The sequence below is a fragment of the Scyliorhinus torazame genome, chromosome 14 (genome assembly GCF_047496885.1).
Source record: "Scyliorhinus torazame isolate Kashiwa2021f chromosome 14, sScyTor2.1, whole genome shotgun sequence".
In the NCBI taxonomy this organism is placed as follows: domain Eukaryota; kingdom Metazoa; phylum Chordata; class Chondrichthyes; order Carcharhiniformes; family Scyliorhinidae; genus Scyliorhinus; species Scyliorhinus torazame.
In genome coordinates this window covers 35,563,720-35,591,257 of record NC_092720.1, presented here as the reverse complement: position 1 = coordinate 35,591,257, position 27,538 = coordinate 35,563,720, and the positions used below count along the sequence as shown (strand labels likewise).

General features: G+C 46.9%; 1 protein-coding gene across 7 annotated transcripts in view; it reads right to left on the bottom strand.

Moving 5' to 3' along the window:
• Positions 1–27,538, bottom strand: part of LOC140389631 (transcription factor Dp-2-like) — a 246,866-nt gene that overhangs the window by 12,054 nt on the left and 207,274 nt on the right. For all 7 annotated transcript variants that reach the window (XM_072473918.1, XM_072473917.1, XM_072473919.1 and 4 more), the window contains 3 exons: positions 16,926–16,994; positions 6,216–6,367; positions 4,601–4,767 (listed from right to left, as the gene is read on the bottom strand). In XM_072473918.1, coding sequence (XP_072330019.1) covers positions 4,601–4,767; positions 6,216–6,367; positions 16,926–16,994 — 388 coding nt within the window. The remainder of the gene's footprint in view (positions 1–4,600; positions 4,768–6,215; positions 6,368–16,925; positions 16,995–27,538) is intronic.

The window sequence follows — 27,538 nt, the reverse complement described above, 5'->3', positions numbered from 1 at the left end:
ATTAATAAGTTAATGGAGTGCTACATTGCCAGAGGCATCTGCTTTTTAAAAATAAATTTAGAGTACCCAATTATTCTTTTTTCCAATTAAGGGACAATTTAGCGTGGCCAATCCACCTAGCCTGCACATCTATTGGGTTGTGGGGGTGACACACCCACGCAGAGACGGGGAGAACGTGCAAACTCTACACGGACAGTGACCCAGGGCCGGGATTTGAGGAGAACGTGCAAACTCTACACGGACAGTGACCCAGGGCCGGGATTTGATCCCGGTTCCTCAGCGCCGTAGTCCCAGTGCTAACCACTGCGCCACAGTGCTGCCCTAGAGGCTTCTGCTTTTGAGCAGCATCTTACGTTTGGAGCACCGTTTGCTTGTTAGGTCGGGTAAAAGATCCTATGGCATATCTTGACGATAACCAGGGAATGCTGCTCGTATCTTGGTCAATATCCTTTGTTCAAATTTGCTTAACATTCATCCATTTGCCATCTGTGAAACCCTACTGTGTGCAAACAAGCGGCACCAATAGCAAATGCAGTTCAAGAATAAATTTGTTGATTACAAAACATTTTGAGATGTTTTGAAACATTATCTAATTGCAAGTTCTTTCCTTCTTGCAATCTGAAACTCACTAAGCTTTCCGTTTTGTGGGATATGTGGAATATTACTTGTTCCAGCGCTACTCAGGTCCCCATCCTCACTTCTTTTTCCTGGTACACTGATGACCGCATCAGTGTGGGTTACTGCTCTCATACCAAACAGAGAAATTGAATCAACTCTGCTTCCAAGGTCCATGCTTCCCTTTACTTCCACGTGGGCCATCTCAGACCCTTCGCTTCCTCGACCTCTGTAACGGCATTTTTGGGGGCAGGATATTGACCAATACCCACTTTTAAGCCCATTGATTCCCACAGGTACTTTGATGCCACTTTCTCCCATTTCAAAGTAGAAATAGCTGATTACAATTTAAATACAACAGCCAGGATTTTGTCAGGCCAGCAGGGATCTCGCCCACCTGTCAGAGAACCAGCAGGAAAACCCTGTCAGCTCGGTAGGGGATGTCCAGCGGAATCAAGCGTCCTTCAGACAGTTAAGCAGCCAACTTCAGAACTTTTCTGAGATCTAGCCCCCCGGTGAAATCCCGCCAGTTGAGGGGTGCCAGCAGCAGAGGGAACGGTGGCAGCTGGCAGCAATGCACCCAGCAGAGGCCCATACGGGACTTCAGGCCAAAGGTGAACAAATGTGGGATGAGATTTGCCTGCAAGGGTCATGGGGCTTGGGGGTGTGGGGGGGGGGGGGGTTTGCCGCAGGCTAGGGCAAGGAAGCGGCTTTCAGAAACCACCTTCCGAGCCCAATGTTGGGTCCCTGGATCTGGCACAGAGTGTCTGTTAGTGAGGGACTCCCAACCCCCCAAACCCTTTCCCCGTCTATCCCATCTCCCCTTCTCCTCCCCCACCCTCCCAATTCTCCTCCCTTACCCCAAGTCCCCCCTCTCCTACCCACCCCCAATTCTCCCCCCTCTCCCAGCCCCTCCCCATCTTCCTTTCCGCCCACCCCACATCTCCCACACAATTTCTCCCTCCCTCCACTCCCTTCTCCCCTCGAGACACTTGACAAACCGGACAGGTTTTGCTGGATGGCCTTCAGAAGGTGAAGAACCTTGCAGCCTCTTTTTAATCCCTGAGCCGTCACCAAATTAATGATCCTAATTGACATTCTGCCACTGGCATTTTGGAATGCGACTTTAACCTCTTCACCCCCCACCCTAATCGGCCCGAGATTCCCTACTGCTGGGAGACTTAGGCAGGGCCTCTCCCAGAGTTAAGTGGACACAGCGCCATGGCTTCCACCATAAAATGAATCCCACTTCACTCAGATCTGGATCAGAACCTATTGAAGGAGAAATATTTTCACACACTTCACCACCTATTTTTAAGTTAATTTCAGAGGGTCAGAATATTTCAACAAGCCACCTCAGCTCGTGCTAACCAAGCCAGCACTATCTATTACTTTCTTGCAATCCTTTTCAAAACCTTTCTTCCGTTTGGAAACACCTGGTGAACTCTGCGTGTTTGCACAGCCTGCTATCCAACAATTGCCTTGACAATGTGCTGCACACCCACTTCCAGTACATGACGATACTTGAGTGGTTCTTAAGATTCTCATCCAATCGCTTGTAACTAATTGCTGTTTAGCAGCCGATCTCAAAGAACAAAGAAAAGTACAGCACAGGAACAAACCTTTCTTTCGGCCTTCAAGCCTGTGCCGATCATGATGCCCTAACTTTAAAAAAACCTTCAGCCCTTACTCGGTCCATATCCCTCTATTTCCTCCCGATTCATGTACCCATCCAGATGCCTCTTAAATGTTGCTAATGTGCCTGCTTCCACCACATCCTCTGGCAGTGCGTTCCAGGCACCCACCACTCTCTCTGTGAAACACTTACCCCGCACATCTCCCTTAAATTTTCCCTCTTTCACCTTGAGCGTGTGCCCCCTTGTAATTGACATTTCCACCCTTGGAAAAAGCCTCTGACTATCCACCCTGTCTATGTCTCTCATAATATTGTAGACCTCTATCAGGTCACCCTCAGCCTCCATCTTTCCAGTGAAAACAATCCTAGTTTATTCAACATTGCTGTGTGAACCAGAGTGGATGTAGTGGCCATAAGGAATCGATTCCATTCTCCAAGTTTCACCACCTCATCTATTCCGACAATACCATCCTTCCATACCAGTGTTCGGCCACCAAGGGATCCCCACCAACGTGGCTGAGAGCACTCCTGACTGTATCGATTTAATTTTCTGTACTTCTCCTCTCACCCTTTCCCCTCCCGTCCAACAAAAGTGTCTCTGGCCCACTCCTTCAATGAAGTTCAAGGTACAGCACCTCATCTTTCAATAAAACCTGTTCCATCTCCAACTTTTTCTAGTTCGGATGAGATGTAATTGAGCTGAAACGTTAATTCTGTTCCTCTTCACAAGGCTGCCCAACCAGCTCGGTATTAACTTCAAGCATTTTCAGTTTTCATGTTAAACTATAAACGTCATTTGAAACAGCTGGTGGACAAGGGGGAAATCAACCAAAATACTGAACCAGATTTTGCGGTTAGCACCAACGAACAGCACCAGCCATTCATTGCACTTGCCCAGACTACGGGCATTTACATTGGAGGCTGCGGTGATTGACCAAAGTGTCATGCCTTCTACAGGGGATGTGTGTGAAAAGGAGAGCAATGGTATGTCTTCCTAACCAATCTTTGAAGAATCCTTACTGAGGTACGCAATCTAAACCAGAGCAAATTAAAATATTTAATTTAATGCCAAATCATGTACAGAAAGCAAAAAGGTAGGGAAAGAAAAATATTAGTTTTATTAAAATCTCAGACAACAATTAAAGTCTGAAGTAAGAGACTCCACACTGTAAGATTGAAATTTCAGTGCCAGAGATGTTGTTTGGCAATAATCAAGACTTACCACATTGTTTTAAATTTATATTTGAATGAACAAGTTATAACTTTTTCTGGATGTTTAATGAGTATCTAGTACATGAACCTCAATGTCACACCCATCATGTATTTGAAAGCAGGGTCTGTAGGCGAGATTTCGATCTAGCCAGCTTTCTGCAGGAGTAGGGCAACGCGCCCAGAAATTTCTTAATTTCTGGGTTTAACTGCACATGTAATATCACGGGAAGTTGCTGCCCAATTTACTCTTTAACTATAGTGAGTGCTGAAAGCCTCACTGTTATTTTTACAGAAAAATCTGGGCCACTGGAATGATCCATTAAACTGGATCTTCCTGTATGAAAGAAGGAATGTGAGATGAGAACATATGTGGGTGTGTAAAATATGTGAGTAAAAGATGTTTGAGAGTGGGCTGGTCTAATCATTTATGAGTTATACATTGTATCAAGAGCAAGCTTTTTATCAAATGCTACTTTCCTCTGAAACACTGACTGACATTTGGTATTTCTCTGATCGTTACATTTCAATATTTTAAGGGGTTATTACATCTTACAGAATAAAATGTGATTTTTCCAATTGCAGGGATAGAAGGAAATAAATCTGGTTAACAGATTTTATTTTGCAAAAGATGATTTTGCAGTTAGCTGAAACAATATTCTCAACATATTCGAAAATTAGCCTGGATGTGAACGAAGCCAAAATTGATCGAAGTCTCCTCTCTCCAATAGGTCGAAGCGAGACCAGCGAGGGGCAGTTTGAACCGTTTCCTAGCAAGCCAGGCCCACAACAAGAAACAGTTCTGACGGTAGATCGAGAGACCGGAAATAAAACCTGTACGTAAAATGGCAAGACTCGTCCTTGTCTAGTAAAGGACACAAGTCTGAATTTGAAATGAAGGCACCTTAAGAGTTGAGTAAAGGGAAATCTTAACTTGCACCTAAATGCATTGTATATGAATTGGAAGTACTTGTTGCTATAGTCGGTAACTATAGACTACAAAAAGCAGCAGAGAGGTTATTAAACAATTGACAAATCTAAAGACGTCTCAACTGTGGATTGGAACATGAATGTAAGGGATATGATCAGCTTTCATGCTATAAAAAGGGTCTCCAAAGTTAGTCCTCTGCGGCTACTAACCTGCAACGTAAGGCTGCAAAACCTTTGGTATCAGTGAGTTGGCAGATTTCAGATTTTCTGGAGTACATTTGCCGGATTCCAAGCCGAAGGACATTCCCATACGTTTTAGGACTTCAATATCATCATGAATCTCAAAGGTGTTGTCAAAGTTGAATAGATATTCAAACCTAAGATAGTTAGATACTTTAAAATGAAATATATAGAGCAGATAGCTACAGCAGTTCGATTTTGATTAATATTTGTTTTTGCACTGTGACACACAAGAGAATATAGCAGACCAAAGATTTCCACCTGCTCAGTTAAAAAGAATGTTCTTCGACAGACTTAAAAGGGCGTCGGTTCACAGTTAAAGCACATGTAGTTCTATGATTTCTTGGGACTGTTTTTGATCGCAAGAGGGCGTCGAAGAGGAACCTCCCAAGAGTTCTCACTTATTAGTCTTTTTAAAAAAACACTTCTCCCAGGCGACTACACGGCTGTAATGATCGTGGCGTGGGGGTTGGGTAGGGATGTGTGGTGTCTAGTCATAATCCTCCAGGCATCGTGGATGTGGGGTGGGCTTGAAGGACCAGCTGACCTTTTCCTGCCATCAATTTTGTATGTTTATATTTACATCAAGCACTCTAGTTGCAAATTAGTCATCCTTAGATAACTTGAAAACAACATCCTTTTTGAGTTTGATGTAATTCTGTCAAAGATTGCACAGGGTGTTAATGGAACACCACAATGATAAGGTTGTCATAGCAATTGTTAGGTTTATGTTGGTCTATGGAAATTTCAGGTCTGTTGAGAATATTTTTCCCCTAACTTTCTACACTGGCACCTATGAAGCTAAGATTACCAAATTACGTCAATAATCAAATGTTACAAAAGATAAAAAATATATGACATAAATATTTAAAACCATTACAGATAATTGCGATTTAACACTTGCCTTTTGCATGTCTTCCCCTTTCACCCAATTCTCTCTTCCGTTTTCATTATTATTCCTAATATAAAATACTCTGTCTAATGAACTTTTTCACTTAAAAACAACCAAATTTAAACACTTCTGCTTAAGGTTCTCTTGTCTACAAAGTTTCACGTTCTGAAAAAAGTGGCTTCTAAAGAGAGTTCTTTTTGAACCAAAAGGCTGTTTCTTGTCCAATAAATAATGAAGTTTAAGAATTAACATGGTCACATCATAGATGGGTAAAATCATTTAGGAAATAATTTTCTTTAGGAAAGACCGTCTTTCATTCACCAGCAACAACAGATACTGTGCAACTCTTTCACATCCACAGAATCCTCTGTCTTACAATCTAAAGACTTCTAAAACCCAGCTCGCATGTGACCTAATCGGTTCTTCGTGATTTAGCCTCTTTTGTCTCTTATACTTGGCGTTATCTTGAACTGTCAAAATAGTTTTCCCAATTCTAAAAATCCTTGTATCTAATGGATAATATTGTAGCATGCCTATGATCTGGTTATACAGCTCCTCAATCTTAGTTGGCTCACGGGGAACTAATTCTTGCTTTGTTCCAGCATATGCCATAAACAATATGGCCTGTTGTAAAACATGTTAGGTAATAAGAACAAGCAGGTTAAGTTTATAAAATATAACACGAATACGCACTTATCACTAGAGATGCTGCAATCTATGACTGTCCGTTTGCTGGTGTTGACGATGATGAAAGGCAACTGAATAGTAGAGTTTGGTGCAGGGGGACTCTGTGTCTGCTGTTCCGATTGTCGATTCCTCTGTACTAGATTTTTGAACGCTATTTGCTGTAAGTTGGAAATAGAAAAAAAGAGCGTCAAATTTGAATCACTGATTGAAAGAAAAAGAACAAAATAAACAAATGACAGGACCTTAGGATAAGAAAGGGCAAAGAGAAGAAAAACATGAAAGAAAATCAAAGGGAAACTACACAAAATAGTTATGATAGATCAAAAAGGAAGGAAGGAACACCGGTAGCTCGATGAATGTGTGGTTCACATGACCACCTGATGTGCATTCATATGACTGACACATGAAAAGCATTAATTAGAACAACGTTAGATGTTAGTGATTCATTACGCAGCCAATCAATTAAAGCTGCTTTGTGCAAGAGTTTCAGATGTGCCAATGTCTCATTATTTTTATGAACACATCAGTTGATGAGATAATTTAAATAAATTAGATTGAGCAAGTCAAGTAGATACAATTGTACAGTGGGTTTTACTCAGCTGTCTCCGGATGCAAGTCTCTTATCTAGTTCCTGCACGCTGAGATTATAATTTAAATTTGTTTTTGGATGGTGAAGAACGAGGAGAGGATAAGTATCAAACAGAAGGGAAGGATTTTTTTTCCAGGGTGACAAATCATAGAACCACAGCACAGATGTAGGCCAGTTGGCACATCATGGGCGTCATTCTCCGACCCCCCACCGGGTTGGAGAATCGCCGGGGGCTGCCGTGAATCCCGCCCCCGCCGGTTGCCGAAGTCTCCGGTACCGGATATTCGGCGGGGGTGGGAATCGGGCCGCGCCGGTTGGCGGGCCCCCCGCTGGATTCTCCAGCCCGGATGGGCCGAAGTTCCGCCAATAAATTGCCTGTCAAGCCGGCGTGGATTAAACCACCTTTTGAACGGCGGGACAAGGCAGCGTGGGCGGGCTCCGGGGTCCTGGGGGGTGCGCGGGGCGATCTGGCCCCGGGGGGTGCCCCCACGGTGGCCTGGCCCGCGATCGGGGCCCACCGATCTGCGGGCGGGCCTGTGCCGTGGGGGCACTCTTTCCCTTCCGCCTCCACCACGGTCTCCACCATGGCGGAGGCGGAAGAGACTCCCTCCACTGCGCATGCGCGGGAAACTGTCAGCGGCCGCTGACGCTCCCGTGCATGCGCCGCCCCAATATGTCATTTCCGCGCCAGCTGGCGGGGCAACAAAGGCCGTTTCCGCCATCTGGCGGGGCGGAAATCCCTCCGGCGTCGGCCTAGCCCCTCAATGTTGGGGCTCGGCCCCCAAAGATGCGGAGCATTCGGCACCTTTGAGGCGGCGCGATGCCCGTCTGATTGGCGCCGTTTTGGGCGCCAGTCGGCGGACATCGTGCCGTTTGGGGAGAATTTCGCCCCATGTCTATTCCTATTGCTCTGCCCTCTCCCCAAAACCCTTCACATTCTTCTTCTTGAAATGTTTATTTAATTGTCAATTAAAACATGCAATGGTCTCTGACTCAACCACTTTCAACGTAAATAATTTCATGTTCCAATGTGAGGATTGCTTCCCACCCTTTTTTTTTTTACCTCCCCTGCTGATAATTTTAAATTAATTTAAATTTCTGTTGGCCACTCAACAAAAAAAAAAAAAACAACCGTTCCTTATTCACTCTATAAAAAAACCTTCAGAACCCACCTGCCTGGCTGTAATAACAGCAGCATGAGAGGTCCAGGAGAAGATTGGTCAGGTATGGTCAAGTTGCAATGTCAAAAACAGAAAGAGAAATGCTTGCACAGAAGATTTTAAGTGATCTGGCAAACAGATAGACTTTCAGCAGAAATGACAGAAAGAAACATCAAGAGTCTTGCTCTGGTCAGAAATATATCTTTTGGGTAAGATTTTGCCGAACATTTTCGAAAAAATAAACAAAGGTACAGAGGAAGACCCAGATTAAGCAAGTTCTTAATATTTATTTTTTAATCTTGAAAGACCCTTCAAAGCAATGAAAGGGCATTTTCTAGATCAAGTTCGTGTTTTAGTGCAATAATTGATTGACTCTCAAATGCTGGTTTGCAATGAAGTTAATGGGAATTGAAATAAATCACTTTTGGTGTTATGATTTAAAACAGTTACAAAATGCACCAGTAAACTGGATATTTTCTTTTAAATAATTTATAAAACCATTTAGTTATAGTGATGAACTGAACTAAGGATTAGGGAAAATCCCAAGACGTTCTACACTTATATGAGAAATAAGAGGATGATCAGAGTGAGAGTAGGGCCGATCAGGGATAGTGGAGGGAACTTGTGTATAGAGTCTGAGGAGATAGCCCTGAACGAATATTTTGTTTCAGTATTCACTAGAGAGAGGGACCTTGTTGCTCATGAGAACAGTGTGAACCAGGTTAATAGACTCAAACACGTTGATATTAAGAAGGAGGATGTGCTGGAAATTTTGAAAAGCATCAGGATAGATAAGTCCCCTGGGCCTGAAGGGATATACCCAAGGTTACTACGAGAAGCAAGGGAGGAGATTGCTGCGCCGTTGGCGATGATCCTTGCGTCCTCACTCTCCACTGGAGTAGTACCGGATGATTGAAGGAAAGCGAATGTTGTTCCCCTGTTCAAGAAAGGGAATAGGGAAATCCCTGGGAATTACAGACCTGTCAGTTTTACGTCTGTGGTGAGCAAAATATTGGAAAGGATTCTGAGAGATAGGATTTATGATTATTTAGAAAAACATAGTTTGATTAAAGATAGTCAGCATGGCTTTGTGAGTGGCAGGTCATGCCTCACAAGCCTCATTGAATTCTTTGAGGATGTGACAAGACACATTGATGAAGGTCGGGCAGTGGATGTCGTGTATATGGATTTCAGAAAGGCACTTTATAATGTTCCCCACGGTAGGCTCATTCAGAAAGTTAGGAGGCATGGGATACAGGGAAATTTGGCTGTCTGGATACAGAATTGGCTGGCCGAAAGAAGACAATGAGTGGTAGTGGATGGAAAGTATTCCGCCTGGAGGTCGGTGACCAGTGGTGTCCCGCAGGGATCTGTTCTGGGGCCTCTCCTCTTTGCGGTTTTTATAAATGACTTGGATGAGGAAGTGGAAGGGTGGGTTAGTAAGTTTGCCGATGACACGAAGGTTGGTGGAGTTGTAGATAGTGTCGAGGGCTGTTGCAGGTTACAACAGGACATTGACAGGATGCAGAGCTGGGCTGAGAAATGGCAGATCGAGTTCAACCTAGATAAATGTGAAGTGATTCATTTTGGAAGGTCAAATTTGAATGCTGAATACAGGGTTAATGGCAGGATTCTTGGAAGTGTGGAGGAACAGAGGGATCTCGGGGTCCACAAACATAGATCCCTCAAAGTTGCCACCCAGATTGATAGGGTTATTAAGAAAGCGTATGGTGACTTCCAGGTGCGGCGATGACCAGCTAGGTCGCACGTTTCGGCAGCTCCCGGTGGAATGGACTTTTGGGCTCTTAATAGGAGCCCCAACGGCAATTTTAACGGCTAAAAACACTGTGCGGTAAACCGGAAGGGAATCCCCCCTGGACACGGATGGAAAAAGGAGAGGAAAGTGGCCGGATTGCGGTGGATCCTCTAGAGCAGCGGCCAGGAAGGCAGGCACAAAGCAAGATGGCGTCGGAAGGTGGCAGTTTAATATGGGGCCCTGACCAACAAGAGTTCCTGCGGCGCTGCGTGGAACAACTTAAAAAGGAGATGAAGAAGGAGCTGTTGGCCCCGATATTACAGGCGATTGAAGGGCTAAAGGAGGAGCAAAAGACCCAGGAGCAGGAGCTTCGGGTCGTGAAGGCAAAGGCTGCGGAGAATGAGGACGAAATACAGGGCCTGGTGGTGAAAACGGAGATCCACGAGGCACACCACAAAAGGTGTGTGGAAAGGCTGGAGGTGCTGGAGAGTAATGCGAGGAGGAAGAATTTAAGGATTCTTGGTCTTCCCGAAGGTGCAGAAGGGGCGGACGTCGGGGCATATGTGAGCACGATGCTTCACTCGTTAATGGGATCGGAGGCCCCGACGGGCCCGTTGGAGGTGGAGGGAGCTTATCGAGTTATGGCGCGAAGACCGAGGGCTGGAGAAACTCCTCGAGCCATAGTGGTGAGATTTCTCCGATATAAGGACAGAGAGATGGTCCTCAGATGGGCAAAGAAAACCCGGAGCAGTAGGTGGGAGAACGCGGTGATCCGCGTATATCAAGAGTGCGGAGGTGGCGAGAAGGAGGGCAAGCTTTAATCGGGCCAAGGCGGTGCTGCACAAAAGGAAGGTTAAATTTGGAATACTGCAGCCGGCAAGACGGTGGGTCACACATCAAGGGAAACACCACTACTTTGAAACGGCAGAAGAGGCGTTGACATTTGTTGTCGAGGAGGAACTGGAATAAGCGGGCTAGAAAAAGAACGTTTGGGACAAAGTGGTGGGGTGACTACGTGGGGTGAAGGGGGGGGAAATGGGGGAAGAGATGATTTCCCAAGTTGTTAATCCTGCGACCCTGTAACTTTTCTCTCTTCCCCATGTCGTGGGGGAGGGGGGGGGAGGGAGGATGAGGAGCTGGGGGCGGGGCCAAATGGGAAGCGCGGGCTTTGTTCCCGCGCTATGGTAATCATGGCGGGAACAGGGAAGCAGGAAGGAGGGGGCCTCGCACAGTGGGGGCCGAGGTCACGGGGGGACGCCGAGGTCGGCCAGAGTTTGCTGACTTCTGGGAGCAACATGGGGGGTGCAATTACGCTAGGAAGGGATCTAGCGGGGGGGGGGGGGGTTAACTGGGTTGCTGCTGCTGGGGAGAAGGGGGAGCTGGTATGGGGTGGGGTGGTCGGGGCGGGAGGGCGCCGTTGGGGGGAGATACGGCTACGTGGGAACCGGGTGAGGAGCTGGATTGAAAAAGGAGATGGCTAGTCGACAAGGGGGGGGGGGGGGGGCGGTAAAGAGCCCCCCAACCCGGCTGATCACGTGGAATGTGAGAGGGCTGAACGGGCCGATTAAGAGGACATGGGTACTCACACAACTAAAAAAACTTAAGGCAGATGTGGTTATGCTGCAGGAGACGCATCTGAAACTGATAGACCAGGTCAGACTTCGCAAAGGATGGGTGGGGCAGGTGTTTCATTCGGGGCTAGACGCAAAAAACAGGGGGGTGGCTATATTAGTGGGGAAGCGGGTAATGTTTGAGGCAAAGACCATAGTGGCGGATAGTGGGAGCAGATACGTGATGGTGAGTGGCAGATTGCAAGGGGAGGAGGTGGTTTTAGTGAACGTATATGCCCTGAACTGGGATGATGCCAATTTTATGAGGCGCATGTTGGGACACATCCCGGACCTAGAGGCGGGAAAGTTGGTAATGGGTGGAGATTTTAATACGGTGCTGGACCCAGGGCTGGACAGATCGAGGTCCAGGACCGGAAGGAGGCCGGCTGCAGCTAGGGTGCTCAAGGACTTTATGGAGCAGATGGGAGGAGTAGGGCCCTGGAGATTTAGTAGACCTAGGAGTAAGGAGTTTTCGTTTTTCTCCTATGTCCACAAAGTCTATTCACGGATAGACTTTTTTGTTTTGGGAAGGGCACTGATCCCGAAGGTGACGGGGACGGAGTACACGGCTATAGCTATTTCGGACCATGCTCCACATTGGGTGGACCTGGAGATAGGGGAGGAAAAACAGCACCCACCCTGGAGAATGGACATGGGATCATTGGCAGATGAGGGGGTGTGTTTAAGGGTGAGGGGGTGTATTGAAAGGTACTTGGAACTCAATGACAATGGGGAGGTTCAGGTGGGAGTGGTCTGGGAGGCGTTGAAGGCTGTGGTTAGAGGGGAGCTGATATCTATCAGGGCACATAAAGGAAAGCAGGAGGGTAGGGAAAGGGAGCGGTTGTTGAAAGAACTTTTGAGGGTGGACAGACACTATGCGGAGGCACCGGAGGAGGGACTGTACAGGGAAAGGCAAAGGCTACATGTAGAATTTGACTTGTTGACTACGGGTAATGCAGAGGCACAATGGAGGAAGGCACAGGGTGTACAGTACGAATATGGGGAGAAGGCGAGCAGGTTGCTGGCCCACCAACTGAGGAAAAGGGGAGCAGCGAGGGAGATGGGGGGGGGGTGAGAGATGAGGAGGGAGAGATGGAGCGGGGAGCGGAGAGAGTGAATGGAGTGTTCAAGGCATTTTATGAAAGATTATATGAAGCTCAGCCCCCGGAAGGGAAGGAGAGAATGATGTGCTTTCTGGATCAGCTGGAATTTCCTAAGGTGGAGGAGCAGGAGAGGGCGGGACTGGGAGCACAGATTGAGACGGAGGAAGTAGTGAAAGGGATTGGAAGCATGCAGGCGGGGAAGGCCCCGGGACCAAACGGATTCCCAGTGGAATTTTATAGGAATTATATGGACTTGCTGGCCCCGCTACTGATGAGAACCTTTAATGAGGCTAGGGAAAGGGGGCAGCTGCCCCCGACTATGTCAGAGGCAACGATATCGCTCCTCCTAAAGAAGGAAAAAGACCCGCTGCAATGCGGGTCCTATAGGCCCATTTCCCTCCTGAATGTGGATGCTAAGATTCTGGCCAAGGTAATGGCAACGAGGATAGAGGATTGTGTCCCGGGGGTGGTTCATGAGGACCAAACTGGGTTTGTGAAGGGGAGACAGCTGAACACAAATATACGGAGGCTGCTCGGGGTAATGATGATGCCCCCACCAGAGGGGGAAGCGGAGATAGTGGTGGCGATGGATGCCGAGAAAGCATTTGATAGAGTGGAGTGGGATTATTTGTGGGAGGTGCTGAGGAGATTTGGCTTTGGAGATGGGTATATCAGATGGGTACAGTTGCTGTATAGGGCCCCGATGGCGAGCGTGGTCACGAATGGACGGGGGTCTGATTATTTTCGGCTCCATAGAGGGACGAGGCAGGGATGTCCTCTGTCTCCGTTATTGTTTGCACTGGCGATTGAGCCCCTGGCCATAGCATTGAGGGGTTCCAGAAAGTGGAGGGGAGTACTCAGGGGAGGAGAAGAACACCGGGTATCTCTATATGCGGACGATTTGTTGCTATATGTGGCGGACCCGGCGGAGGGGATGCCAGAGATAATGCGGAATTTTGGGGAGTTTGGGGATTTTTCAGGGTATAAATTGAACATGGGGAAAAGTGAGTTGTTCGTGGTGCATCCAGGGGAGCAGAGCAGGGAAATAGAGGATTTACCGTTGAGGAAGGTAACAAGGGACTTCCGGTACTTGGGGATCCAGATAGCCATGAATTGGGGTACATTACACAGGCTTAATTTAACGCGGTTGGTGGAACAGATGGAGGTGGACTTTAAGAGATGGGACATGGTGTCCCTGTCACTGGCAGGTAGGGTGCAGGCGGTTAAAATGGTGGTCCTCCCGAGATTCCTTTTTGTGTTTCAGTGCCTCCCAGTGGTGGTCACGAAGGCTTTTTTAAAGAGAAGCGAGAAGAGTATTATGAGTTTTGTGTGGGCCGGGAAGACCCCGAGAGTGAGGAGGGGATTTTTGCAGCATAGTAGGGACAGGGGGGGGGGGTTGGCACTACCGAGCCTAAATGACTATTACTGGGCCGCCAATGTTTCAATGGTGTGTAAGTGGATGGGAGAAGGGGAGGGAGCGGCGTGGAAGAGATTGGAGAGGGCGTCCTGCAGGGGGACTAGCCTACAAGCAATGGTGACGGCACCGTTGCCGTTCTCACCGAAGAAATACACCACAAGCCCGGTGGTGGTGGCTACATTGAAAATTTGGGGGCAGTGGAGACGGCATAGGGGAAAGACGGGAGCCTCGGTGCGGTCCCCGATAAGAAATAACCATAGGTTTGTTCCGGGGAGAATGGATGGGGGATTTGGAGCATGGCAAAGAGCTGGGGTAGTACAATTGAGAGGTCTGTTCGTAGATGGGACGTTTGCGAGTCTGGGTGCGCTGACGGAAAAATATGGGTTGCCCCAAGGGAATGCATTTCGGTATATGCAACTGAGGGCTTTCGCGAGGCAACAGGTGAGGGAATTTCCGCAGCTCCCGATGCAGGAGGTGCAGGATAGAGTGATCTCAGAGACATGGGTGGGGGATGGTAAGGTGTCGGACATATATAGGGAAATGAGGGACGAGGGGGAGATCATGGTAGATGAGCTGAAAGGGAAATGGGAAGAAGAGCTGGGGGAGGAGATTGAGGAGGGGCTGTGGGCTGACGCCCTACGTAGGGTAAACTCATCGTCCTCGTGTGCCAGGCTAAGCCTGATACAATTCAAGGTTCTACATAGGGTGCATATGACTGGAGCACGGCTCAGTAGATTTTTTGGGGTAGAGGATAGGTGTGGGAGATGCTCGAGAAGCCCAGCGAATCACATCCACATGTTCTGGTCATGCCTGGCACTACAGGGGTTCTGGGTGGGGGTGGCAAAGGTGCTTTCGAAGGTGGTGGGGGTCCGGGTCGAACCAAGCTGGGGGTTGGCTATATTCGGGGTTGCAGAAGAGCCGGGAGTGCAGGAGGCGAGAGAGGCTGATGTTTTGGCCTTTGCGTCCCTAGTAGCCCGGCGCAGGATATTGTTAATGTGGAAGGAAGCCAAACCCCCGGGTGTGGAGACCTGGATAAACGACATGGCAGGGTTTATAAAGTTAGAACGGATCAAGTTCGTATTAAGAGGTTCGGCTCAAGGGTTCACCAGGCGGTGGCAACCATTCGGCGACTACCTCACAGAAAGATAGAGGGAATGGAAAAGAAGAAGACAACAGCAGCAACCCAGGGGGGAGGAACCAGACAGACTCTCAGGGATGTCATTGTATATGTATAGACACTTGTTATAGGTAATGTATATTGGATTGTATCTTTGGAGAGTAACTATTTTTGACAAGGCAGTTGCCACTTGGTTTTGTTTTTGCTTTTGTTTATATATTATTTATTTATTTGTTTAAAATTGGCCACGGTTATTTATATTGCTTTGTTGTTGTTCAAAAGAAAAACTATGTACTGTTATGTTTGGCCACAAAATGTTGAATAAAATATATTTTTTAAAAAAGAAAGCGTATGGTGTGTTGGCTTTCATTAATAGGGGGATTGAGTTTAAGAACCGCGAGGTTTTGCTGCAACTTTATAAAACCCTGGAATATTGTGTTCAGTTCAGGTCACCTCATTATCGGAAGGATGTAGATGCTTTGGAGAGGGTGCAGAGATTTACCAGGATGCTGCCTGGATTGGAGGGCATGTTTTATGAAGAAAGGTTGAGGGAGCTAGGCCTTTTCTCACTGGAGCAAAGAAGGAAGAGAGGTGACTTGATAGAGGTGTACAAGGTGATGAGAGGCATGGATAGAGTGAATAGCCAGAGACGTTTCCCTCGGGCGGAAATGGCTGTCACGAGGGGACATAATTTTAAGGTGAATGAAATGAAAATCGCTTATTGTCACGAGTAGGCTTCAATGAAGTTACTGTGAAAAGCCCCTAGTCACCACATTCCGCCACCTGTTCGGGGAGGCTGGTATGGGAATTGAACCGTGCTGCTGGCCTGCCTTGGTCTGCTTTAAAAGCCAGCTATTTAGCCCAGTGTGCAATGGAGGAAGGTATAGGGGAGATGTCAGAGGTAGGTTCTTTACACAGAGAATGGTGGGTGTATGGAATGGACTGCCAGCAGAGGTGGTGGAGTCAGAGTCATTAAGGACATTTAAGCGACTCTTGGACAGGCACATGGACAGCGGTAAATTGAAGGGCTGATCTTTGATTAGAATAAATGGTCGGCACAACATCGTGGGCCGAAGGGCCTGTACTGTACTGTACTATTCTATGTTCTATTCAAAAGCTATCATACCAAAATGCAACAATAGAATACCTACTTGTATTTGTATAGCACCGAATATCCCTTGGTACATCGGAAAGGTGTAAAAGGGAAGAAAATGGATGGCAAGTGAAGACTAAAGGAAATGTTACAGAACTGACCAAGTACTTGGGTTTCAGGGAGGGTAAACCAGTGATGATTGAAGACTAACATCATACGGCAGCTCCTAAATTTCAGAATTGCCATCTGGGGAAAGATGTGGGCAGAGGCGAACCATATCCTTGGGGAGGAGAATTGAAGGGATCAAGAACAGGAAAAAAAAAAGTGAATAGGTATCTTTTTTGAGGTATTTTCTCATGGTGGCCCGGAAGCAACATTGGCGTAAGGTTGAGATGGGTTCCCTTGTCCACACTGTCCACTGTCTTGAGTGGTGGAACATACGACGCAGTGTTAACAGAATGGTGGAGGAACTTAACAAATGGGCCAAGAAGGTATAAAGATAAGCAATTACAGATGACGGATTATTAAGGTAAGTAAATTACTCGATTATTTTCTCTCAACAGATAATTACAGACCTATTTTTTGCCGCCAACAAATTAGAGGTTTAAGCGTGTATGACTGTACTGCATGACAATTGCCAAATTTGTGCAATGTGACTTCCATATTCATGCATTATTCCAGTAAGATCCACATCATATGATACAAACTACTCACAACAAGCTGTCAGTGTTAATTTGCTCTCTTTATCGTTATTCTGACTTCAGGGTTCAAAGTCTTAATTGCACTTCAGAAACAAACATAAGCACCATTGGTGCAATTATTCTGACAAACAACTAAATAGGTTCTATGTGGACACAGATATGTTCGTTACCTGCAGTATCAATTCTTCCAGCTGAGCCCTCTTTTGTTTAATTCGTTCTATTCGCCTCTGTTTCTCCACCTGGAAATTAAACCGCTACCATTAGAACACAAAGAAAGAATTGACGGGGTGGCAGTGGATTGGAACAGGGGTTTCTCAACCAGGGGTCCTCAAGTTTGTAAGGGGACGCGAGACAACATCGGCAGCGAAAACCGTCCAGGAGAAGCAAGTAACAATACCAACACCGGATACATTCGCATATTGCCTTCTCTATATTGGACATAATTAATGTAAGGGTTTCTCCAGCACCCAAATGTATATGTACCTCCCCAGTTTCCCCTCCACACACAAACAGGTGCCTACTTATGTGTTAAAAACAATATTGCCAACTGTACAGAGTTGCTGTTGTTGAGCTAGTGCATAATACCCTACCAGTTTTTTTTTGTGTTTTTCTTCTCTTCTATCTCTCTATATATATATTATTCTGTGCACATAACTGTAAATATACTTTGTTCAAAAGCCCAATAAAAAACATTTATAAAAAAAAGTGAGGGTGCTTCCGCCAACCCAGAAAAGTGTATGTTGTTTCAAAAAGCAGGGTTGTGTTTTAAAGTTTCTTGACATTCCACATCAGAGTGGGAGTGAGCCCTGTGACATATTGCCCCGACAGTCATAGTGGGATTGCCATGTCGTAATATTACTGGAGTTTTTTTCATACATCAAATATCTATAAGGGATTGTTGCCAAAAGGAGCTGTTTATTTCTGAATTGAACAAAGCAGGACGTCTTTTGGGGGGAAAAGTTCTGTAAAACTAAATTTTAACTGTGTAAATGCAATCTTGTGTGTTTTAAATGTTCTTTTCTTTTGTTAATAAATGTTAATAAAGGTGTAGATGGATTCAATGGATGGGAGGCAGGTTTGTGTGATGGACTGGGCAGTGTTCACGACTCTCTGAAGTTTCTTGCGGTCTTGGGCCGAGCAGTTGCCATACCAGGCTGTGATGCAGCCAGATAGGATGCTTTCTATGGTGCATCTGTAAAAGTTGGTAAGAGTTAATGTGGACATGCTGAATTTCCTTAGTTTCTTGAGGAAGTATAGGTGTTGTTGTGCTTTCTTGGTGGTAGCGTCGACGTGGGTGGCCCAGGACAGATTTTTGGAGATGTGTACCCCTAGGAATTTGAAACTGCTAACCATCTCCACCTCGGCCCCGTTGATGCTGACAGGGGTGTGTACAGTACTTTGCTTCCTGAAGTCAATGACCAGCTCTTTAGTTTTGCTGGCATTGAGGGATAGATAGATTGTTGTCGCTGCACCACTCCACTATCTCCCTCTAGTTCCTAAACAGTGGATGAAAATATTTGAGAATTCAAGAAAATTTAAATTCTACTGAGGAGAGAGTTTCTAAATTGCAGAAACAGATCGAGCAAAAGAAAAGAGGCTGACATTTCTGAAAGTGAGGGATAATATTGTGTCAATTCAGTGAAAGTTTTCATAGAACTTCAAAAGAGCATTATTCAAACATGGTTTGACACTGAGCCACATGAGGAGATATCAGCACAGGCAACCCAAAGGTTAATTGAAGAACTTGAATACTGGCGAAAAGAGAGGCGTGTTGCCTAAGCTTTTCACAACAATTTGTAATGTTTTTGAACTTGGAACTTGGAACCGTTCTCTGCAAACAAAAGGAATATATATGCAAGTATCGTACCATTTCTGAATTACTCAGGAGTTTGGGGAGCCTATGGTTCTTTTTCCAGTAATATTAATTGAAGAGAAAGGCTTTAAAGGATAATTTTAACGGACAAGAGAGAAGCAAAGAAATAGACACTTATCAGGAAGGAATTCCAGAGCTTTTGACCTAGCCAATTAAAGGAACAGTTGGGAATGAAGTGACAAAAATCCAGGAGCACAGAGATCTTAGACGGTTGCAGTGCTAGAGGTGGTTATAGATACAGAGAGGGATGAAGACAGAGAGTGCTGTTAAGAAAAGCACCAGCAACAGCTTTCCCATTAAGTAAAATGTTTCATTGTAGAATTAATTTTATGCCCCCTATGATTGCTGTGTTACAGTGTATCCCTTAATTTCTCATAACATGGAAGGAGGAGCGCAGAAGCAAAAAGGTTGAAAACCACTGGGACACGCAAGCGCGCACACACACACTCCTCCACATATCTGCCGACTTGCAACAGCCCACAAAATGGTAGAAAAAGTACACAATGCCTGCCTCCCCCCCCCCCCCCCCCCCCCCCCCGCCACTTCCTGCTGATCTATTCAGCCCACCCAAGGTATGGCTCCCATCAAGAAGGACTATTTGGAAAAACCCTGGGACATAGGAATTCAATGCAAATTCCACAAGGACAACTGGAGGAACCATTGGACACGACAAACAAGTAGCTGGTCACAAACCCAACCCAACAGCTGCCTGGTTTCAAACTTCTACGAAAAGAGTGGTCCACCCTTAACAGGTTCAGGAATGGCCACAGACCCTGCTTGGCCAACCTCCACAGATGGTGTATGAGCACCAGCCCATGTGCCTGTGGGAAAGAGCAATCTATGCACCGCATTATAGAAGAATGTCCAATCCAGACTCAGCGGAGGCCTATCCGCACTCAACACAGCAGGGCAGGGCGAAACTGCTTGTCTTAGGGACTTTGCATTTACTAAATAAAACATGCAGGGTCTCCTTTCACCTTCATTAGATATGCGAGAGACAAGGAGGGCAGCATGGTAGCATAGTGGTTAGCACAGTTGCTACACAGCTCCAGAGTCCCAGTTTCGATTCCCGGCTGGGTCACAGTCTGTGTGAAGTTTGCACATTCTCCCCGTGTCTGCGTGGGTTTCCTCCCACAGTCCAAAGATGCGTGGGTTAGGTGGATTGGCCATGCTAAATTGCCCTTAGAGTCCAGAAAGGTTAAGTGGGGGATAGGGTAGATACGTGTGCTTGAGCAGGGTACTCTTGTAAGGGCTGGTGCAGACTCAATGGGCCGAATGGCCTCCTTCTGCACTGTAAATTCTATAAGAAGTTAGATTTCACATGAAGGTGGTGGCCCTACCCCCATCTTAAATTCGGGGCGGGTCTGCCTCCGCTAGCCAGAAAGCTCTCGGTCAGTTTTACGGCTGTAGGGCTGTTAATTGCCTCAGGGCGAGACTTCTGCGCCCATCTAGGAGGAGATCCAGCCTCTGGAGCGTCCCGTCAATCAGATGGCCAACAACTCTCTAGTCCCCATAGTGCCACTGAGACCGGTGGCCACTGCTGGGATTGCAGTCAATGTAACACATTGAAGTGCCCAGGAGCCGGATTCGAAGCTGAGCGAATTCTTATACCATGGCCAGTCTGCTAGATCTGGCAAGATGTTGGGAGGATCCGGTTCAAGAGGCTGAGGAGGGTGGGGGACATCCACTGGGCAGTGTGACTAAACCCTCCTCCCCCCCCCTCATTCTGCAAAAGAGCCACTAGTCGCCACATGCCATGGGCACCCTCGTGATAGGAGAAGTGCCTTAAGTGGCTAATTGGCCACTTAAGGGCCTCAATTGACCCAAGGACAGGCAGGCTACTCAATGACTCTTCCACCATTGGTAATATACCAGTCGAGGTAGTTAGGTAGATGATACACATGGCACTGCCACTATGGCACCTGATTTAAAGACCCCCCCTTCCTTTCCTGCCAGTGTGCCCCACCTGAGAGGACTCAAAATTCCATCTGAAGGGTGAGAATCTGCTGCGTTAAATTGACTGTATTTCAGAGAGCATTCTCTAGGCATTGCATAGTTTTCTTCCTCTACTAATTCAACTGGTGCAACTCAAACCAAATGCCTCATTAATATTTCAACGTGAGTGAATGTATGGACAGCAATATGCGAGCAAAATAAATCTCATATCAACATAATGGAGCATATACGGTCCCAATTGGGACGATGTGGGATTCACGAGGAAGGTGTTTGGGGCTATTCCCGACTTGGATACGCATGAGCTGATTGTGGGGGGGGACTGGAACCTGGTGCAGGAGCCAAGGTTGGACAGATCACGGCCGTGCTCGCTGGTCCCATCAGGGGGGGGCGAAAAGCGCTGGCTGGGAGTATTCGTTTTTCTCAGCGATCCATAAAGTATACTCGCGGATCGACTTTTTTGTGGTGGGGAAGGTTTTGCTGGCTGGAGTCAAGGGGTCGGAATACTCTGCAATTGCAGTGTCAGATCACGCTCCACATTGGGTGGATATGGTGCTAGAGAAGGGGGCAGCGCAGTGACCGGGGTGGAAACTGGATGTGGGGCTTTTGGGGAACCAAGTATTCTGTGAGAAAATTGAAAACGTAATTAAGGAATATGTAGGTTTCAATTGTACGGGTGAGGTGTCAAAGGCAGTCGTCTGGGAGGCTCTAAAGGCGGTGGTGAGAGGTGAGGTAATTTTGTTTAAGGCTAGGGTGGATAAGGAGGAGAGGTTGGAGCGGCAGAGGGTAATAGATGAGATGTTGGAGGTTGATAGGAGGTATGCAGAGGATGGGGACCTGGCAAAGCTGGAAAAGAGGAAGGAACTACAGGCGAGCTTCGATCAACTGTCCACCAGGAAGGCGGTGCGCCAACTGAGATGGGCAAGGGGTGCAGTTTATGAACATGGAGATAAGTTAGCAGGTCAGCTCCGGAGGGAGGCAGCGGCAAGGGAAATTCTTCAGGTGAAGGATAGGGCAGGGAAGTTGGTGGTGGCCCCAGTGCTGATTAACAAGATTTTTGAGGAGTTTTATGAGAGGTTGTACAAGTCAGAGCCACTTGGAGGAGACCGTGGGATGCAGGAATTTCTCGATGGGTTGGAGTACCCGAGGCTAGGGGAGGGGGACAGGGCTACATTAGAAGGAGCAATAGTGGAGCAGGAGATAAAGGATGCGATTTGGAGGATGCAGTCGGGGAAGGTGGCAGGGCCGGATGGGTTTCCGGTGGAATATTATAAAAAATTTAAGGATAGGTTGGCACCCCTGATGGTGGGGATGTTTGAGGAGGCGATAGGGAAGGGGGTGTTGCTGCAAACCTTGGGGCAGGCATCGATTTCCCTGTTACTAAAAAAAGATAAGGATCCGACGGAGTGTGGGTCGTATCGGCCCATATCACTTCTGAATGTGGACGTAAAAGTGTTGGCGAAAGTACTGGCGGGTAGGCTGGAGGAGTGCCTTCCGAATGTAATAGGGGAGGAATAGGGGAGGATCAGACGGGGTTCGTGAAAGGGAGGCAGCTGTTTTCGAACATTAGGAGGGTTTTGAATGTTGTTATGGCACCGGCGGAAAGAAAGGAAACAGAGGTAGTTGTGGCATTGGACGCCGAGAAGGCGCTTGATCGGGTAGAAGGGGGGTACCTGATGGCAGTGCTGGAGCGGTTTGGGATTGGACCAAGGTTTGTGAACTGGGTAAAGCTATTATATAGGGAACCGAAGGCGAGTGTCCGCACAAATAATATCAGTTCGAGATATTTCTCTCTCCACCGTGGGACGAGACAGGGATGTCCTATGTCCCCCCTGCTGTTTGCACTTGCGATTGAGCCGCTGGCCATCAAATTGAGAATTTCGGGAGCATGGAAAGGAATAGTGCGGGGGGGGGGGGATGGATAGAGCATAGGGTGTCCTTATATGCCGACGACTTGCTGCTGTATGTGTCGGAGCCGAGTGCGTCGATGGGAGGAATATTGGAGCTACTGCGGGTATTTGGGTCTTTCTCGGGGTACAAGTTGAACCTGGACAAGAGTGAGTACTTTGTGGTGTCTCGGCCGGGGGTGGGGGGGGCTGCCATTCCGTAGAGCAGGGGCTCATTTTAGGTATCTGGGGATGCAGGTTGCCCGGGAGTGGGAGGGCTTCGCAGGTACAACATCACTAGTTTGGTGGGGAGAGTGAAAGCCGATCTGGCAAGGTGGGATGGCCTTCCTCTGTCACTGGCAGGTCGGGTACAGGCGGTTAAAATGAATGTGTTGCCGCGATTCCTGTTTATTTTTCAATGCCTACCGATTTTCCTGCCAAAGTCTTTTTTCAGGGAGATTGAGGGAAGGATTACCTCATTCATATGGGGAGGGAAGGTGGCCAGAGTGAGAAAAGTGCTGCTACAGAGGGGAAGGCAGGCAGGGGGTTTGGGTCTCCCGAACTTGTTGTACTACTACTGGGCGGCGAATGTGGAGAAAGTGCGGAGCTGGGTCAGAGGGGTGGATTCTCAGTGGGTCAGAATGGAGGAGAGTTTGTGCAGGGGGTCGGGGCTGAAGGCGCTTGCAACAGCGCCGCTCCTGATAGCTCCGGGGAAATATTCAGGGAGTCCGGTAATAATAGCTTCATTGAAAATCTGGAGGCAGTTTCGCCAACACTTCGGGTTGGGTTTAGGGTCAAGGGAAATGCCGATTCGGGGGAACCACAGATTTGAACCAGGGAGGTGGGATGGAAGTTTTCGGAAATGGGAAGAGAAGGGGATTAAGACGCTAAAAGATTTGTTTCTTCGGGGTCGGTTTGCAGGATTGAGGGAGCTGGAAGCGAAGTATGGGCTAGAGCAGGGAGATGTGTTTAGGTACATGCAGGTTCGGGATTTTGCCAAGAAGGAAATACAGAGCTTCCCAGAGGAACCGGCCTCCACATTGCTGGAGGAGGTGTTAACGACAAGGGGACTGGAGAAGGGGGCAGTGTCAGCGGTGTACGGAGCTATTCTGGAAGAGGATAAGGCACCACTGGAAAGGATCAAAGCAAAGTGGGAGGAAGAGCTGGGAGAGGTTATAGAGGAAGGGGTCTGGTGTGAGATGCTCCGGAGAGTGAATGCCTCCACCTCATGTGTGAGGTTGGGGCTGATACAGCTGAAGGTGGTATATAGAGCACGCCTCACGAGGGCGAGGATGAGCCGATTTTTTGAAGGAGTAGAGGATGTGTGTGAGCGTTGCGGGCGGAAGGGGGGGGGGGGGGGGGGGGGGCCGCGAATCACATTCATATGTTTGGTCCTGTCCAAAGCTAGGGGAGTACTGGAAGGAGGTGTTTAGGGTCATTTCCAAGGTGGTGCGTGTGAAACTGGACCCGGGTCCCCAGGAGGCCATATTCGGGGTGTCGGACCAGCCAGGGTTGGAAACGGGAGCGGAGGCAGATATCATAGCCTTCGCCTCGTTGATCGCCCAAAGGCGGATCCTGCTGGGATGGAGAGCAGCCTCTCCACCCAGTGCCCGGGATGGCGGGGGGACCTGTTGGAATACTTGACCCTCGAGAAGGTTAAGTTCGAACTGAGGGGAAGCTCAGAGGGGTTCTACAAGTCATGGGCACTATTTATTATGCACTTTCAAGAACTGGATAACATCGAACATTAGTTGGGGAGGTGCGGGGGGGGGGGGGGGGGGGGGGGCTGTGTAGATTAAGGTTGACTATGGGTAATCCCTGATTCCTTTTTGTCATTTGTTTATGTAAACATGTGGGCTGAGGTTTGGGGGTTGGTGGGTGGATGGGATCATTGTTATTATGGGGACTGACATATCTTGCTGATTAATGTTTGTTGTTGATGGGTGTAAATGTGGGAGAAAATGTGAAAAAGGAGAATAATTTTAAAAACCCATAATGGAGCAAATCCTCCTGAATATAGATTCCACATAGTAATTTTTATAAATGCACTTTTGAACATTCAGGAGATTGTATGGTTCGATTTGGAAGTAGCTGCTGGCTGCACGAATCTTATGATTCCTGAGAATTATTCTGTGCATCTGAGATTTTAAAACATACTCAAACCTGCAATTATTGATTCGCCCTGTAAAAATAGCAATGCTGCTGGTTTAAGGGTTTTGCCATGATCTGTTTACAGTTAGCACAGATATTCCATCTCTTGCTATGTTCAGGAAAGTGCTCTCAACTACCCTCAGCACCTGAAACCTTTCCATTAGAGAACCAGAAACTGAATTAAAGGAACGTGCACCAGAAAGTACAATAAAGGATTAGTCCACACTGCAGTACGGTTGAAGTGCCCTGCTGGGTCTTCCTTTGCAATTAGTTTTCTAAAAGACTGATGCAGCGAACACATCTCAATGACAATTCCCACACTTCAGACTTCTGATGTGATTTTCCGCGACTTATTTGAACTTACTGATGCTTATCCGGAATCCAGTATAAATTGTTAACGCTGCTCTTTTTAATTTGCCATCTATAGATCGATTCCCCTCGATGGTGTACCAAGAGCTGTGGTGCACCTCTACATGTGCCCAGGAGAACCGACTTGCTAAAATTATTATTGACGACTTCTAGGACACATTTCAAATGTACCCTTTCAAGGTATACTTGGTACCTTTGTTAATATTTTGAACCCAACTTGCTGTTTTAAAGCATGGTTTTCTTATCCAGGAGCAGATCTCTATATGGTTATTAACTATTTTCTTCGCTTGTGCAGGCAATATGTGATTTGTATCGATTTGCCAGAGGGGGGAGGGGGTCAGGAAAGTTACACATCAGAGGGAAAAAAAAGGAATTGAAAGCTATTAATGCCAGGCATCTGCGCAAAGCGGTTGCCTGTCAGGGTCCCAGATTCAATCTCACCAAAGGCGAGAGTAGAAGCAAATGTCTTTCACGTGAAATTGGCTTTGCTCTGGGAACTGATGGATTTCCCTTGTTCATCCCCATCTTACTCACTGCCAGAGACCCTCACTCTGTCCACATCCAGACCTGTCTTCTTCCTAAGGGTCTCCTTACTAGCTCCTCGAGTGCCGACCGATTCAGTATTCTCCCATGCGAACCTTATTCCGTACGGGAAGCCCAACGCCCCATTCTTTGCTGACCGCCAGTGATTTTCAGCTGCTTTGTGCGTCGCTTTTAAAATTATACCCGGTTTCAAATCTCTCTGCGGGCCTCACCTGTCCCCACTTGAATGAGAATTGACGCTACGCTCATTCCGCATTCCTGTCTCTAAGCATTAGAACTGCCATACGTGACAGCTAAGGAGAGCTGATGATACCAATTTTCCCAAGCTGACAGGAAAAATATAGCTGAGTCAAGGATGGGAACGAAAGCCCATCCCCCAAAATCAACAGGGTCACTGTCACCCAAGACGGTCCCTAGATTTCCGTGAATCTCAGTGGTTGATGCAGATACCGAATGTGTTAAATACATGTTTTCTCTTTATTTTCTTTCTTGCTTTATTTTCCTTTCGTTATATTTCCTGGCTGAATTTTTTTCTCGCATTTTGTTCTGATTCTGCGCCCTCACATTCTTTTCATGCATCCAAATTTGAAAAACAACAAGCAAAAATTGACAAACAGTTTCAAACCTGGGTTAAGCTGACCATGCAGCCAAATGTTTATAGTTGACATGTGTCAGACCGAAGGGAGTATCAGTCTAAACTTGGCATAATTCAAAGATCACATTCAGGTTACAATGGATTATGGAATATAATGGAATTGAACACAAATTATGGGATGGGGAACTGAAATCTTTTTTAAAAAAACCTAGATTCATTTTGTGTGGAAATCACCCCACTCAGGGGCTAGAGAAATGAATGATCAAGAACAATAACGAGACAGTGGGTGAAGATGCCTGTGGAAACTGGGACTTTTTTTTTTTTTTTTTTTTTTTTTTTTAAACACGACCCACTCAAGTTGAAATGACAAAAACATTCTAATGAAGAGGGGTGGCCTCACGAGTGATCCCCTCTCCCTTGCCATGCACATTTATGCATGGCGGGGAGCCTGCAGGATTCTGTCGGCATCCCGGTATCGGGCAGCCATTTTGAGCAGTTGACCCAAGACCGAGGACCGATGGCTGCCCCCCCCCCCCACCCATGCAGCTGGTTTGACTTCCCCTTTTTCACAGCAGGAAACACTTGGCTGTCTTTGATGTGGCGAGGGGCTGTCAATCATAGCAAGAGTGCTTATACAATTGTGGTTAGCATTAAAGCAGGGCAATGGAGATGCATTCAAGTGTGATGTTGGAGAAGATCAATGAGCAACCCACCAAGCAGATGTCTCTGGAGTAATAGAACTGTCAATCACTGGCCAATGCAATGTATTGCTGCGTGAAATTGAATGGAAGCTCTGCATTTCAAAGGCTGTCAAGGGATTTAAATCCCTTTGAAGTGTACTGGGCTTTCCAGGAAGCCTCTGACACTTGTAGCAGCTGCTGCTTTGAACTTTTCTGTCTAAGGCAGCAGATGTTAGGAAAGGGTAAGTGAAAATGCAGCAATGTCAAGGTAAATAGATCATCGTGGGGTAACTCATCATTGGGACAAGTTGTAAGGAGCAGGCTAGTATGCATAAAAGTTATTTAGATAGTTAACGTATATGTTGATGCTTTGGCTTCAATTTAGTCTTATTGAGCACTTCCATTATTCCTTTTAAACTGCTGCTATCCTCTTAAAGTTGAAAGTCCATTTTGGGCAAGTGAAATTAAGGCTTACTCATAATCTGGAACAAGAATGAAATTCAACAATGACTATGGGTTGTAGGATAGTTCCACTCTTAGGGAACATTACGGGTTAGCTTCACCTTTTCTATAAAATCAAACAGTGACATTGGAAGCAATAAAGTTTAAAACCAATTTTGCCAAAATGTTCCGGTATCGGATCATCGGAGACTGGATGTATGACTGAAGGTGCGCGCTGGGATCCTGTGGAGGTCCTCACACACCAACCTATGTGGCAACTGCCTGGGAAGTT